This window comes from Alligator sinensis, unplaced genomic scaffold (assembly GCF_000455745.1).
Source record: "Alligator sinensis unplaced genomic scaffold, ASM45574v1 scaffold699_1, whole genome shotgun sequence".
Taxonomy (NCBI): domain Eukaryota; kingdom Metazoa; phylum Chordata; order Crocodylia; family Alligatoridae; genus Alligator; species Alligator sinensis.
The window spans coordinates 991,422-1,008,403 of record NW_005842359.1 but is presented as its reverse complement, the minus strand read 5'-3'; the positions used below and the strand labels follow the sequence as shown (position 1 = coordinate 1,008,403).

The following is a 16,982-nucleotide window of genomic DNA, read 5'->3' as shown; positions in this document are numbered from 1 at the left end:
GCTGAACCCTGATATGATGCCATAAAACTACATTAAAGTGAAATATTTTTAAAGGGTAGTTGAATACTGAATTTTCATTGTGCATCAATCCAGTGTGCTTTGAATTCATTCATTGCACTTTTCAAAGATACTTCTGTAACTGGAACACACATGTCCATAAAGTTAATTTTGTTTGCTACAACAGAAGCAAACAAATCTAGAAAGAAATCCTCAAGCAGAGCTTTTTCCTCTTTTATCATATGTATATCCTCCTCCATCTTGAGACACATTTATTACAGCTCCCTTCTGCATATAAAAATGAAGTATTAATAGCTGCACAGCAGTTCTACTCAGAGCCTCTCCTCTCTCTGAAGAGCCCAATTGTAATAAATTATCAAAATTGTCCAGATACTGAAGTCTTTTTTTTTTTAATCATCTGTGATTTCAGATTTTCCATTGAAATGCATTTAACTCCATATCTGTGAATAAAATACAGTCCCTAGTTGTTACCTACTTCTGTGCTTGATCAAAACTGTTTTTTATCTTAAGAAAACACTTTGGAAATTGGCCATAATATGAAATATCTGTACCTGACAGGAGTCAAGTTAGGTGGTAGTAAGTTAGGTGTTAGGACAGGTTAACGTAGAAGATCTGGATTCCAATTCAATTTGCTTCCTGAGTGTGAATGAGTTTGGTTGTTCCAACTTAGCCTCAAGAGGTTGTTGGTCAGCACAAAACGATCATGTCTGAGATCTAAGACTAGTAGAAAGGACTTACAAGGTGAGAAATAGATGCACTCACAGGATTTATGTAGATATATAAGGATATATTATATCCTAAATTTCAATACTGCATTTAGCTAGGTGTTGTCATTCAGTACATTATTTTCATTGTGATGGTTCTCCTGGCCAGAAGCAGGGACATGCATTACTTCTGGCTCTCCTCATTGTATGCAAGTATCTTGTTTTATTCAAGTATTTCCATCATGCCCTTGTCTCTGACTTCATGAAATTGACTTTATAATATGGAGTTGGGAAGCTGATGGTGAGAGAATGATAGATTCAGTTGGAGTAAGTAGTGTGAAGGTAGGTTTGAGAAAATGAGCATTATCCCTAAACCAGGGGCAGGCAATTATTTCAGGTGGAAGGTGACTTAATGAGGTTTGGTGAGCTGCTGAGGGCCGCATGGGTAGTCCCACCCCTTGATGGTTTCCCTGCCCCCTGGTTGCCATCTTGGGACCAGAAGTCCCACCCCTAACAACTGGCCTTTGCCACTGGAAGTCTCTCCCCTGGCCCCCTGGAAACACTCCGGGAGGGGGGGGGGAAGGGTTGCCATCTTAGAACCAGAAAAAACCAAATGATACACTAAAAGTCAAACACCTGCTATAACATATTTTAATTTGATTACAAAAAATATTTTTGCCATGATTTGTGTTTGTGTACTGTATAGAGAGGTGATTGCATAATAACTCAAAAATAAGGGGGTTGTGGTTAGCATGTGTGCTTGTATGGTGGTGTGTATGTGTATGATGAGGTGTGGGGGTGTGTATAGTGGGGTGTGGCTGTGGCAGGAATTTGTGAGGGGGTGTGGCCTTGTGGGGGGGCAGTTTGTGTGGCATTTGTGGGGTGTGTGTGTGTGGCTCTAGAACACACTGTCCTCTCCTGCAGTCAATGCAGGCAACACTGTGCGGGGGGAGGGGGGAAGAGTGAGGACCCCTCCCACACACTCCACCCATGGCGCAGCAGCAGGTGGGGGCACTGGTGCCTGGCTCTGGCCAGTGCTGCATATTACAGTGAAGAGTGCAGCCCCCACTGTGCTGTCTCTATTGCGGGCACTCCCACACTTGTGTGGCATGGGAGGGAAGTCCCAGGCACTGAAGCTGGCTGCCTTCCCCACCCCAGCCAGCTCTAGTGCCTGGGGCTTCCCTCCCATGCCTGAGTGCCCCTCCTGCTGCTGCCCCCACTGCCTGCCAGTGCTCAGCACTATGGGGGTGTGTGGGAAGGGTCCCCATAACCCCCACCCTCCATCATACCCATACCCTGCCCACCTAAGCTCTGCACTGCCCCCACCCACTAGGCACAGGCTCTGCACTGCCGCCAGCCCCAGCCACATGCTGCGCGCTTCCACCCAAGTGCAGCTCCCCCCTCCCCACCCCCTGCTTCCCTACATGCTGCCCCAAGGGAGCGGGATGCTAGGGAAACCTACAGCAGTAGCCTCACCTGGTGCTAGCGGGGCTAGGTCCTTCCACCCACAAGGGTGGGAGTGAGTCATAATAAGGTATGTTGAGGGTGGATGCAAGCACCTTGCTGTCACCCTCACAGGTGAAAGGGCTGGGTAGGGTACAATTCATTACGGGGTGCCACAGGCCAGACAAAAGTGCCTGGTGGGCTGGATCTGGCCCACGGGCTGGATTTTGCCCGCCCCTGCCCTAAACACACCCCAAGCTCTGTAAAAAACCCAGCAGAGAGTTAGTGTGATCTAAAGTTGCATTAGCTTGTTCATAATCTTCTCTGAATGCGAGATGGCAAAAGTGACACCTGTGGAGCTGCCCAAGGGAACAATCATGAGTATCTGAGCAAGGGCTGTGCAAGGGACCTACTGCAGGTAACTGGTTTGGGAGAGCTGTTTGATCATCTGCTCCTTACTACAGAGTTACATTTACTATGGAGTACAATCCAGAGTTAATTACTCTATAATAATCTTGCTGTATGTGTACACCCTACACCCTTCTCTTTGTAGTCCTTTTCTTTCTTTTTATATTGAAGTTATTTTGGGTGGTTATCATCTACAGTTCATGGCTATAAAACAGGAGTAAATCCTTTAAATTTAGTAGAATGCATTCTTAGTCACACTTAGACCTTTTCATACCCATTTTACAATATAAAGAGGCCTTCAGCTGAGTGTAAATTTCACTTTACACTGCTAGAGTGGTATAAAAAGGCCTCTTAAATATCAATGGGAATCCAGCTCAGTGATGCACCTCAGTGTAAAACCAGTGTAAATGAGCCAACATTCACATCAACTATACATACATTCATAGTTTTTTATGCCAGAAGAGACGTCTGTGATCACCCAGTCTGATTTTTTGCATACTACAGACCAGAAAACTTCCACTGATATTTCCTGTTTCAAGTCCAAAATTCTGTTAGACTTTTATTTTAAAAAAATACCCGTTGCCTTTGAAATCTGAAGAGGCTCTGAAGCTGTAATCACTATATCATGTTCTAAATTTGTTCTAGCACTGCTGTAAACAAGGAAGTGCCAAGAAATATTTTATAATAGAGACTCTGATGCTATACACTGCTCTGAAGCATTTTTGGAATAGCCAATACATTTCTGATACTCTTGAAGAAGGTAAATATAACAGTAATAATATCATCCCAGAAATGGCCAGGCTCAACTCATGCCTAAACCCCAGTTCTATGGGTTCAATTAAGTTATATACAATGCTGACTAATTCTTGATCTGATAATCTTACACCACTTTTATTCTTGACTTGTTCCTTTAAATAAAAAATTACACCATTGCAACTGAGGAAGGGGCAAAGAGAAAAAGGCTTGGGCCCTGCATGAAAAGATGTCCTGAGTTTAGGCATTACTAAACCTACATGTACAATGATTTCAGAAGTCTTTAACCAAGAAGGATATACCTCCATATTCCAGATATTGATTTCTGGAGCTGTTACTTTGCTGATTTTAGATGTCATAGTAGCAATGATGACTTAAATCCAAAGTTGACTGAAGTCAATGGAGAAAGATTGCCATCTGACTGATTGCACTTTAGAGAGAGCCAGGTTGCCATGAAGCTGGAATTGGAAATGCTCTTTACAAATCCAGTTTGATTCATGCGAGTGGGAGTTTGCCATGGGGGAAATCAAGCTCTTAGTTCCAAGTGTTTCTGTTAACAATCTGTCATGGAATTCCAGATAATGATAGAATATAACTATTACATTCTCAAGTTTATCCCCTTGTCAGTGTAGTGTATGATCCCTCAGAGTACTAGATCTTTTTAAACTGATACTATAAGCCTTTGATTGCTTTCGTGTTCACAGTGATATCAAATCCACTCTGTAAAGAGGGCAAGATAATTTTATGCAGTGACGTGTGTTTGGAAACATGCATCCTAAAGCATTTTATACACCTATGCAAGTGTAAATCATCTACACCAAAGAAATCTTGCTCAAGTTGCACATGCAGTGGGTGGGAGCAAATCCCTGCATCTACATAAATAAGATACTATAGCAAGTGCCTGTCCCACAGGTGGCCCTTCAGCCCTTGCCAGATTGGCTCCCCTTAGGGCCTTCTCCCTTTTACTTTCTTGCCACACCTTGATGTTATCAATTTTTAATGAAAAGGAAGCTGCCTCAGGGCTTCCCAAGTCTGGTGTTGCTCTTAGGAGCTGCTCATGGTCATTGCTTTAAGGGCTAGTTCTGTGGTTTCCAGCCTCCCTGATACCCACTCCCATGCCTTGCAGGTGATCTGCTAACACAACTCTGTGTGCTGGTAGACCCCAGGCACTGGAGCTTCCCTTGACACACTCTAGTTCCCCCCCTAGGCACTGGCCCCTCTTGGTCTATCCCCCTCCAAGCACCGGACCTTCTCCCAAATACCTAGTTCATCCTGGCCTCAAGCTCTCCCTCTCTGTGGGCCCCAAGCCTATCTCTTCCAAGACCTGGTCTGACCCCATGCTCCACCCCTCAATGGGCTCCAGCACTCTTCCTCTGGGCCCCAGGACCTCTATTTTTCTGGGCCCTCTCTCTCTTCCTTGCTGAGCCAGTTGGGACCTGTACCTCCTTTTCAGTCCCCTCCATAACCACCAATTGTTCACCAACAGCCTTCTCAGGCCATTACCCCCAGGTGTGCCTCACCCCTCTCAGGCCCTACTCTCTTTGCTAGCTGGACTTTGGGCCTCTGGCCCTCTGCTCTCTGCCACCCCCTCCAGGTTATGGGTTCACCTGCTCCTGTTCCTAGGCCTGGCCTGCTCCTGAACTCAGTGCTGCTCACCCCATCTCAGCAGTTACCTCAAGAGCCCTGCTGCCAGGAGGTCCGCTCCCAGGGCTAGACTGCCTGACTGGCTTAAGTGCCTCAAACCCAGCACCCTTCCAATCAGGTGATATGCTAATGAGCCCCTGCCAAACCTGCAGGCTGCTTTTCAGGCAGCCCCTCTCTCCTGAAGTGGCTGGCACATCAAGCCAGGCAACCTTACTTACAGGCCAATTTTTTACACATACATATAACCTCCAATTAACTGTGATAACAGGGCTTCATGTAATCGATGGAAAAACTGAACTGGTCTGAAGCTATATCCAATGTTTAGGCAATGGGCCCGGTTCCAAGGTGCTCTAATTCCCAGAGCAGCACCAAATGCTGCACACCTTTGGGAAGTGAGGATTTCCCTAATTTTGTCTAAGATGATATTGCTACCTTTGTATATACCATTTTCAACTGTCCTGCCCAGATTGAGGCTATCAGACCATCTTTTCCTCAGCTTCTATGTGGATCCTGATGCATCTCCAGCTGCTCCTACACTGAGAACAGCTGGAGTTAGATGTGAAAGCCCAGACTGACTGGAATGTAAGAATTTGCCTCCACATATCATGCCAGACTTGAAATGCTTCAGGTTTCACATGGATGGCTTTAATGGACTATATCGATTATGCTGATCTCCACCAGCTGAGAATCTGACCCTTTGGTAGTAATCAGAATGATATGATATTTCAAATGTCACTAGAGCTAGGACCGCTTATTCATGCAAGCCCAAATATTCAAGCTCAGTAATTTTCCAAGCAATTATCTTATATCAGTGATGAGAAATATATAATTTTATCTTTTCAGTAAGTTTCCTGTGCATTTCATTATTTTAATTGTTGCTTCTATGTTATTGATTAAAAGATATTTTCAAACTTCTCAAGTTTGCAGAGTTAACTGTAAGATTACTGACTGTGTATTTTTGTTCTTGCAATACCTCAATATTTTACAGCTGAACTTCATTCTGTTCCTGAATACCGTGAGAGTTCTTGCTACCAAAATTTGGGAAACAAATGCTGTTGGGTATGACACGAGAAAACAATACAGGTAAATCTTTAGAAAGTATATTATTCAATAGAATGGTCCTGATATGGCTGGTTAAAAGGGTTGCTTCAGTTTGGTATGAATCACTCAGAAGTCTGTTTAAAGAGTGAATCAGTTCCTGGAATGACATATAGACCTGGGGGGGGGGGGGGGGGGGGGGGGAATCCCTGGCTCCCTGCCCCTGGCTTTGACTAGCATCAAAACAGGCAGGAGACAGTCATTTACACATGCAGGTTGAATGGTAATTAACTTGAACTAGGTTCATTGAGGGGAGGACACAATATTATCTTGGTACTTTTCAGGTACTTAGGGTGGGCCAATAGGTTATATAGTCTGTAGGATCCTGAAATAACAGGCTTTGTCCCAGGGAAATCTGTTTTTAACCTAAAATTCTCCCAGACTTGCAACTGGTTCAATAAAAGATATCACCTACAAAAATCCTTGTTGTACAGCTCCCACAAAACTTTGGGGCTGACATTGTTTTACTACATGTCTAAAATATCTGGATTGAAAAGCTAACATTGTTTTACAGTTTCATCATCACTTTCAGAGTATGGAAGCATTTCTAAAAATAGCCATTCATTTCTTCATTAATCACTAGCTATGCAGCAAGTGCTGCTCAGGTCAGTAGAAGTTTTAAGACTCTGAGAATTCCCTGTAAGAATTCTCTCTCTCAACATGCCTCTCTCTCCCTTTTATAATTAATAACTATACCCACTGCCACTTCCTCAGCATCCAAGTCAACACTTAGATCTAATCCTTTTCCAAATACCTGAGAAAAACAGTAGGTGTTGCAGGTTAACAAATCTGGGGATGGTGAATGAGAAATAAGGAAGGTATTGCAAGCTTAGCTTCCTTCCTGGAAGGTGCTCTGCCAGCAGATGTTTGCAATTAAGTCAAGTGAGGCTAAAAGCAAACCTTCTCAGTCTGAACAAATGTGTTTGTACCTGAATGCTAGCAAAGAAGAATTATTCCAACTATTTTAGTTGGTCTAATAAAAGATACCATATTAACCAAAGAGCCTTGTCTGTCCACACAAAGAGAGGGAGGTCCCAAACCAATTAGGATTCTACAATTAAAGCCAATACCTTGACCTCTACCTGGAAACTCTTGACAGCCATTTCAGGTTTTGATGTACTTGTGTGATTAATTCTTTTCTTAAAAAGTAGTTGACCACATTCTACTCTAGCTTTATTTTCCAGTTGGGGCATGGACACACAATATTATGGCAGCAAAATTGCCCTTTATACTGATGTTCAAAAGAAGGTAGAAACCCAATGTACAGCCAGTGTGCAACCAATGCAGACAACACCAGGAAAAATCAGCAAAATTGCCCCAAAGTGTAAATTATACTAGGGTACATGGGACTGTGCATCTGCAGCTTGTCCTTGGAGTTCAAAGCAAATATGTTATTACTTGCTTTCATGTCACTTAATGGCGAGGTATTTTAAAAGCTACCTACTGTGGACAGAACTGTAGGATACCACAGGATAGCTGCATATCTGTCTACTCCAGAACCCAGAATGCTTTATAACAGTAAACAAAACCATTGTAAGCTACATAGTGGGCGTGCCTACACGTTCATTAATGCACCATAGTTACTGCGCATTTAGTTTAGTACTTCCTTAATGAAGTACTAACTGAATGCACAGTAACTACATTTACTGTATGCCAGCACTACTGTGCAGGGTTTTTTTTGTGATGGTTACTGCGCAGTAGTCTAATAACACTGTGCAGTAGCTTATTAGCACAGTTTTAAACCAGAATACTACTGTGCAGTGTCATTGGGCTACCATGCAGTAAGCATCTTGTGTGGCGATTCCAATGTAAGTATGGCCATATCTTTAATCTGCACGTATGGGCAGGAAAAAAAAAGTGTAGTAGGCATACTTCCCCTGTGAGAGATCTGGTTGTTCTGGAAGTATCCCCTTCCTTGGAGATGCAATGCTTCAGAGTCTTTTGGCTCTTTGGATCAAAGTGATTTAAGTGACAAAAATGCAGCCAGGGACTATATCCAGTTGCAGGGTATAGTAGAGCCCTTAATTTGCATTATTTTCTTGGAAATAAGGGTATAGCACTGGAAAGGATTTCCTGAGCAATCATGTCCAGTCTCCTGCCATCACAGGCAACCACATCACAATCCTTTTCATAAACTTCTGCTTCATTTTAAATTAGCTTTGTCTCTTGCACCCAAGAACTTCAATTCTTTTACTTTTAGAAAATGTCTGCTAATTTCTACCATATGTTTATTTGTGGCCACTTTGTACCCATTTATTCTTGTGTAATCATTGTATTTCTCAGCTAAATTGTTTTTTTCCTTCCTAGTATTAACACCCTGATGTATTTATGAACAGCAATCATGGCACCATGATTTGACAGATCAATTAAAACCTCCTAAGATCAGACTTCATGTGACAGTTCTTTCAGTTTTCTAGGATACAGATTGCTTTGTCATCTACCCTGAGTACACTACAATATTTTTTCTAACTCAGTTGTGGTCATTTCCATTTCTATACCCTCATTTCCATTATCTATCCTGACTTTGACCCATATTCAACATCATTTTCCATATTCAAAACTGAGGCAGAATATTCATTTTGTTTGCAAGTCATATCTAGATATCATCTTGACCTCATATCATATCACCTTGGCCTCACCCTCACTGTACTGCAGCCCCATTTCTTTCCCTGTTATCGTTTTATGTACATGGTTAAAAAAGCTGTTGTTCTAATTTAATATCCTTTGTAAAATCTAATTCTGTTTGACTTTTGGCAATTTCCATTTTATTTCAACACCATGACCCTTAAGGCATGTTTACAGTGCAGTCCAGAGGTGTGATTACTAAGGATCCTGGTTTTCTCTGATAAAAATATCTCCAATTTTCAGATTAAAAAAGTAACCCAAAATCCACATTTTTTGTGATTAAAATGAAACACCACTATTTATATATCTATATATCTATATTAGTGGTGTTTCATTTTGATCACGGAAAAAAATATGGATTTGGGGTTACTCTTCTTAATCCAAAAATTGGGGATTTTTTTAAATCAGATAAAACCAGGATCCCTGGTGATTACAGTTGATGTAGACATCTCTGAGATAGCTTTAAAGTAGTTAGCTTGGGTGACAGAAGCAAGCATAATTGTACTATATGGTGTGAAACATCTCGAGGCATGTTTTCTTGCCAGATCGTAGGTGCATAGGTACATACTCTGCAGTTAACATAGTTTAAAGGTAGTTCAAATACATCCACAGAAGTTGCAATCTCATCTCTGTATTGCATTGTAGACATACTCTAACAAACAGCTTTCTTTGCTGGTCAGTCCCTTTGGCTAGGGGCAGACATTAAAAAACCCTGAGCATTAATTGATTCAATCTTTGCAGGTTAGTTTAACCTGCCTAGGTTGAACCAGTTTGCAACCTTGAAGACATTCCCTCTGGACTGAAGAAATGCAGGCACATGCTTGCAGTGACTCAGGCTAAAAGCTGGAGGGTGCTAGAGCAGCCCTCCCTTCCACAATGCTGGCTGAGGGTGGGCGTGGCTAGGCCCCAGCAAGGTGCTTTGATTAGGGAGGGGTGTAAATCCCCACCCTGCCTGCACTGTCCCAGGCTTTTCCCCGCTCACTGCTCAAGGTGCAGGAGTGTTGCCAGACCCCCGTCCCAGGCTAGCACTCTGAGCCAAGGGAGGGGAGTGGTGTGCAGTGCATGCATCTGTTGATGACCCTAAGCTTTTCAATCTCCCTCTCCCTGTTTCTTCATATTATCTGCAAAAACCGTGCTGATAAGCTACTGAACAGTGTTATTAGACTACTGCGCAGTAACCGTCACAAAAAAACATGTTCGCTAGCACTACTGTACAGTACATGTAGATAGTGCGCATTCAGTTAGTACTTTTAATGAAGTACTAAATTAAATGTGCAATAACTACAGAACATTAATGCAAACCAGCAGGGGGGTGATAACACAGTGTTTACCAGCCTATCAACAAAACAAAAACCTCTAATTTGTTCAAGCTCTTAAACAGATTTTTCCAAGGAAGGAACAGAGGGACATTACCAGCTGAACTGTTAATTACCTCCAAAAAGCCCTAAATGAACACTGTTCTGTCAGTGAAATTGGAGACACGCACACACAGAGACACCTCTTAGCATTAGGTAGCATACCACATGCCTAGGGTCCCTGGGGCTGGGGTCCATGCAGTGGGAGATGGGAGGGAGGGAAGAGGGTTCTCTGCTTCAGCAGCGAGGGAAGCCAGGCAGACTCTGCTGTGCCTGCAGTCTCCCTTGGAGCTCTGGCTAGGGAACAGAGGGGTGGGGCCAGCCCTGTTCTCTGGAACAGACAGCCCAGCCCAAGGCTGCAAAGCATTTGGGATGCTGGGGGACTCTGATTTAACTTTAAAAAAAGGAAGGGGTCTGGGACAAGTTGCGTAAACCAGTTTGACTCAGATCAGTTAAATCTGATACTACATTCAACCAGGTTTATCTTAAAGCAGTTTCAGCCATTTTGAAATTGGTTTATGTGCACTGAACTTCTGTTCTGTTACAGGTTTAAGCTGGTTTCTGATCTAGCCTTTATGTAATTCCTTGAAAGCTCTCTTCTTACTCCTAAAACAATTTTTGTTATTGGATCTGGACCCTTCTCTACAACTACCTCGTTTGTTTTTTGGCTTCCTTTGAAATCTTACTTACAGACCAATTTTTCTTCATACGTCCATTTAATTTATACTATATCAACTCATGATCCATCAATTCAAAGTTGTTTTCTATGACAAGCTCACCTATACTGTCCTCACCACTTACCAATGCAGTCTAATGTGTTTCTATTTCCTTTTAACTAAGTGCTCCTGAAGCTTATGAAATTGTAGACCTTTCAGGAAAAAAGAGAGATTATGTTTTTTCAGATTAACATTTAAAAACGTGCATAGGCCTAATTCAGAAGAAATATACTTGATCCATTGTTACATTTGTAGTACAAACTCAGATAGTAAATAATTACTGAAGGATTTCTAACTGGTGTACAAGTAACCCTTGATCAGTATGTTTGGGGAAAGAATGAAAGGGGACTTGACGTTTCACACTAGATTGAGGAAATGTTATTATCCTGCCACACCCTTGTGTTAGAAAATGGTTAGTAAAAATTGTGAAAGAAAAAAATTAATATGTGGTGTGAGGTTAAACAAAAAAAACCAACCAATTTATGTAAGATTAGGGTTACCATATTTCCAGTTTCAAAAAAGAACACTTGTTAGGAAGGGGGGTGGGTAACATGATTGGGGGGGAATGCGGTGATATGCCCATGCCCTGCCCATCACTCCCAAGCCACAGCCCCCCTAGCCCTGATGCTGCCCCTGACTCATAGTACCCTGCCCCTCAGACCATACTAGTGCCCCTCACTCCCAGCCTGCAACCCACAGTCCCTGCTTGTACCCCTCACTCCTGAACCGTGGTCCCCTGGCACTGCCTGTGCCCCATGCTCTGACCCACAGTTCCTGGGCCCCCCTGGAGCCCTTCACTCCCAAGCCACAGCTCCCCCAGCCCTGCTGGTACCCCTCACTTCTGACCCATAGCCCCCTGCCAGAACCCCCGACTCCCGACCTGCAGTATCTCCCAGCTGCCCTGCCCCACCCAGTCACCAGAGCCCTGGTGCTGCTAGGCTGCCCACACAACTCCCTGATGCCCACAAAGGACCTCTCTGCCCCTTTACCCTGCTGGAGGGGCAGGTGCCTCCCCTGCTTCCCCTGCCCTACTGCAGCCCCAGTGCCCAGACAGCTTCCCCCAGCACCAGCAGGCACCCCCCCTCCCCGCACACAAACTGTGACACACACACACACCCCGACAGTCCTAAGCCCTGGCCCTCCAAACCCTGCCTCCCCATAGATGTACCTGTATGCAGCTGCCCCCCAACCCCCACTCCTCCCAGCCCCAAGCAGCTCCTTGCTAGGGCAAGTTGGGAAAAACTTCAGTGCTGAGCAGAACATGATCCCAGACATTTGTTGTTATTAAAAAAAAAATTAAAAAAAAAGCAGCCACCCAGACAGAGACGGGAGGACTAAAAAAGAGAACATGTCTGGGAAAACCTGGATGTATGGTAACCCTATGTAAGACACTTAATGAGTATTTGATCTCCTAGGTGCAACCCACTCCAATTTATATAATAAATGGGCTTCTTGTGATTACAGGAAGTTAGCAAAATCCACCTTGGTTCTGATCCTGGTCTTCGGCGTCCATTATATTGTCTTTGTGTGCCTCCCCCACACATTCACTGGGCTGGGCTGGGAGATCCGAATGCACTGTGAGCTCTTCTTCAACTCTTTCCAGGTGCGAAAGGTAGCAATATAAAGCATTATCCCTCAGTATGTATGTTCATCTCTGATCACTTCTTTCTGGCCCTGTCAGTAATTCACAGTCTTTGATGCTGTGAGAGACTAGAATTCTGATGCCAACAAGAGATCACCTTTTTACAGAGTCCTGAGAGGGTCAGTTATTGATTTCCTGAACCTGGCAGCAGCAGGTGACTGTAATTGTTCATTTAACACTAGTGGAAATAACACACTATTATTTAGCATGCCATTTGCCTCAGAAAGGATTTGTGAATACTACATTTGATATGTACGTTCTTTTGATAAAATATTTGTGCATTGGATTACTTTTGGAAGTTATGTTTCAGGAATAAAGGTCTGGCATTTTGGTTGCACAGCACAGAAATGTAGATTTTGTTTAATCTATCTGTGAGTGAAATTACTATTACAGCTGGGTTCAAATAACCACTGGTTGATGTGGATGCAAAAGAAAAGGTGAAACAGTCAATCTCTGAACTGAAATGACTTGGAGAATGGAGCTGGTTAGGAATTTTCCATTAGAATGATCTCCTAACAGAAATACTTATTTTTCAAAACCAAATTTGCATGGAGAAATTTTCATTGAAAATTTCAATTTTCAGCAAATTTTGATTTTCCTTTTTGGAAAAGCAAAATGATGGCTCCCTGACAGCCCATCTGGAAGGCTCTTGGAAATTTCATAGTCTGCCTGCTAGTGCTTGGGCTCTACTCCTCCCCGCTTCTTGGCTTCCATCATCCCTGCCAAACCTTATAGTAGTAGAGTAGGGAGTCCGAGGGCTGGACTGTTCAGCCTCAAACTGCATGCCTGAAACATGGGTGCCAATTTCACCTTCTGAAAAAATCAGCAAAGGCCTCCCCAGCATCCTGCCAAACAGAACGTTGCAATTTTCTCTCCGTTTCTCTCAAACAATTTCTTTTTTTCTGGCAATTCCTTAAAATTGTTATTTTAGATTTTTTTTTTAACCTCAATTCAGATTGTTTAAAAATGGGACTTCATATTTTGGAAGGTATTTCCATTTTTTAAGCCAGCTGTACCAGAGTTGCCACCTTCCATCTCCTCACATAACTGTTTAAACTCCACATGGGCTTGCTAAAGTAACAGAAATTGGAGTGAGCTTAGAATACTTTGACTTCCTTACCCTCCATCAATGCTGACCTTGTGAAGGAACACCTTGAGAAGCTGGACACCTTCAAGTCATCTGGCCCTGACAGTTTACATCCCAGGGTACTCAAGAAGCTGGCAAGTATCATAACTCAGCCACTGGCATGGATCTTCGAGAACTCATGGCACTCTGGTGAAGTGCCCAAAGACTGGAAGAAGGCCAATGTGGTGCCCATCTTCAAGAAGGGGAGGAAAGCGGATCTGGCAAACTACAGGCCCATCAGCCTGACCTCTATCCCAGGGAAGGTCTTAGAAAAGATTATCAAAGAGGCCATTCTTAACCGACTGACCGATGGCACCATCCTGAGGGATAGCCAGCACGGGTTTGTTGCGGGTAGGTCTTGCTTGACCAATCTTATTTCCTTTTACAACCAAGTGACCTATCACTTGGACAAGGGAGAGGAGATTGATGTCGTATATCTTGACTTCAAAACAGCCTTCGATCTGGTATCCTAGGATCACCTCTTGGCAAAACTGGCCAACTGCGGCCTTGGCTTCACCACAACCTGCTGGCTGGGGAATTGGCTCCGTGGTCCGACCCAGAGGGTGGTGGTTGACAGAAGTCAATCATCATGGTGCCCTGTGACCAGTGGGGTCCCTCAAGTCTCTGTCCTTGGGCCAACACTATTCAACATCTTCATTAATGATGTGCACATTGGTATCAGAAGCGGACTGGCCACATTCGCCAATGACACCAAACTCTGGGGTAAAGCGTCCACACCTGAGGATAGGAGGACAATCCAGGCTGACGTGGAAAGGCTCAGGAAATGGGCAGACAAGAACCTGATGGTGTTTAACCCCGAAAAATGCAAGGTTCTCCACCTTGGGAAGAAAAACCCGCAGCATCCTTATAGGCTCCGCAGTGCTACGCTGGCTAGCTGTACGGACGAAAGGGACTTGGGGGTCATGATTGACCACAAGATAAACATGAGCTTTCAGTGTGATGCTGCGGCAAGTAAAGTTAGCAAAACACTCGCTCGCATCCATAGATGCTTCTCAAGCAAATCCCAGGACGTCATCCTCCCATTGTACTCAGCCCTGGTGAGGCCACAGCTGGAGTAGTGTCCAGTTTTGGGCTCCACAATTCAAAAAGGATGTTGACAAGCTTGAGAGAGTCCAGAGGAGAGCCACGCACATGATCAGAGGTCAGGAAAACAGACCTTATGATGAGAGACTAAGAGCTATGGGACTCTTCAGCCTGGAAAAGTGCAGGCTCAGGGGTGATCTGGTGTCTGCCTATAAGTTTATCAGGGGTGCTCACCAAGATCTGGGGGAACATCTGTTCACCAGAGTGCCCCAGGGGATGACAAGGTGAAATGGTCACGAACTCCTTCAGGACCATTTCAGGCTGGACATAAGGAAGAACTTCTTTACTGTCCAAGCCCCCAAGGCCTGGAACAGACTGTCTCCAGAGGTGGTTCAAGCACTTACCTTGAACACCTTCAAGAGAAATGTGGATGTTTATCTTGCTGGGATCCTATGACCCCTGCTGACTTCCTGCCCCTGGGGCAGGGGGCTGGACTCGATCTTCCGAGGTCCCTTCCAGCCGTAATGTCTATAAAATCAGTGACTTTTAAAATTTAACAGAAAGAAGAGTTACTTTTGACATGCTTGTACACCTGGCAATTATCCCTTAATAATCTGTTTTCCTTTCTTATTCTACAGGGTTTCTTCGTTTCTATTATATATTGCTACTGCAATGGAGAGGTAAGTCTATAAGAAGGATAGGAATAAACTCCTAAACAAACTCTGAGTGGCAGAAAGGAGCTTTTGCACAGAACACTATCAGCATGGCAGTAAATTAATTTGTCTGTGCCTACAGGCAGAATGGAGCTATTGAGCAACTCTTAAAGGAACTTATCAGGCAGTTTGTGTCCTCAGATGGTCATAAAATGAAGTATAAAACAAATTCAGTGAAAGCAATTTCTGTTTTTGTTTGACATGTGTCCTGTGTCATTTGTAGCCAAAATTTTGCAATGTTGTAAGAAACTCATTAGATATAGAAAGTAACATTCACTGTACAAACAGTAAAAAAATGACATCCTGGGTGAAATGTGCTTACAAGTTTTCTTAGTCAAGGTGGCCATAGCGGCAGAGGGAGAGATTCTCCGGTTCATAACACTTCCCGAAAAGATTGCCCCCATTGGCTGCAGCATGACCACTTACAAGAGTAAGGGGATTAGAATATGGCCCATACATTATGGTATTTGCATGGCCTGTGGGTTATCTTTTTAAGGCTATGATCTGTAACCTGATAGCATTTATTTAAGGGTAAAATTCAGGAAAAAAATGTACATAGTGCTTCATGTCATGTGATTTTTGTGATAGTGCTCAAAAGGGAATACACCTAAAGGTTCCTGCTCATTAATTTATACCTTTCTCATTTTCTGTATTGGCTCTGTTGTTGATTTTATTTTATTTTTTCCTGTTAGGTTCAGACTGAGATCAAGAAGATGTGGACCAGATGGAACCTGGCTGTTGACTGGAAAAGAACAACTCCATGTGGCAATTACAGATATGGCTCTGTTCTCACAAACATGACCCATAGCACCAGCAGCCAGTCTCAAATGGTGGTCAACTCCCGCACGGTCATGTTTTCAAGCAAAGTCAACAGAGCTGTCAACAGGCAGAATGACATGCACGTAAATTTGCCAGGGTATGTTAGGAGCAACTCTGAACAGGACTGTGTACACCACTGGGTGCATGAGGAGGCCAATGAAGATGAAGAGAAACAGGTGGATGATATATCATTAAAAGAGTCCTTGAGGCCACGGGATACTAACACAGATCCTGAGGAGAACAGAGGAGAAATAGAGGAGGCACTGTGAACAGTCATGGACATCCATAAACACAGAGAAGTAACAACGCAGCTAGAAGCCCAGGGCAGCTGCAACACATGGGGAGCGGCAACTTCCAGCTGCCACTGGGCCACTAGTGCAGTTGTGCAGCTGCAGTGACAGCCAGGTGTTTCTGCCCTTCTCACCCCCCAAAGTCAGCACCTGGGGCAACTGCCCTGGTCTCCCCACCCTAGATATGCCACTGCATGGACACAGCTAATGTGATATAGGTTAAATCCTCTTATTAACTGGGTTGCTAAATGTATCCATCCGTTGCCTTCAGTTGGCCTCACTGAATATCTTGATCCAAGCTAAAGCTCAGTCGACAAGGTCAACTGATCAAGGTGAAGAATCAACATGTTAGCGACGAAGCAAAATGGCTTCTATACCACAAATTTTAAAGGCACAAAGCAGCAAATGATTATCAAGTGGTTTTATATACAATAAAACTGAATTATTTTGTCATGTAGTCACTTTTTATAGACTTGCAGTACCTGCACTTAAACTGGAGTTGAGATGAATCCTTGGATGTTTTCTGCAGATGCTCTTCTGAAGGCCTAAAAATGTGACTACACTTTTTTACATCCTAAGGAGAA

General features: G+C 43.6%; 1 protein-coding gene across 1 annotated transcript in view; it reads left to right on the top strand.

The window, feature by feature from the left end:
• PTH2R (parathyroid hormone 2 receptor) overlaps window positions 1-16,769 on the top strand; it is a 64,542-nt gene extending 47,773 nt beyond the window's left edge. Inside the window, exons 11-14 of the mRNA XM_006029144.3 lie at window positions 5,959-6,053; window positions 12,229-12,367; window positions 15,215-15,256; window positions 15,982-16,769. Coding sequence (XP_006029206.1) covers window positions 5,959-6,053; window positions 12,229-12,367; window positions 15,215-15,256; window positions 15,982-16,377 — 672 coding nt within the window. The 3' untranslated portion in view covers window positions 16,378-16,769. The remainder of the gene's footprint in view (window positions 1-5,958; window positions 6,054-12,228; window positions 12,368-15,214; window positions 15,257-15,981) is intronic.
• Window positions 16,770-16,982: the final 213 nt, after the last annotated feature.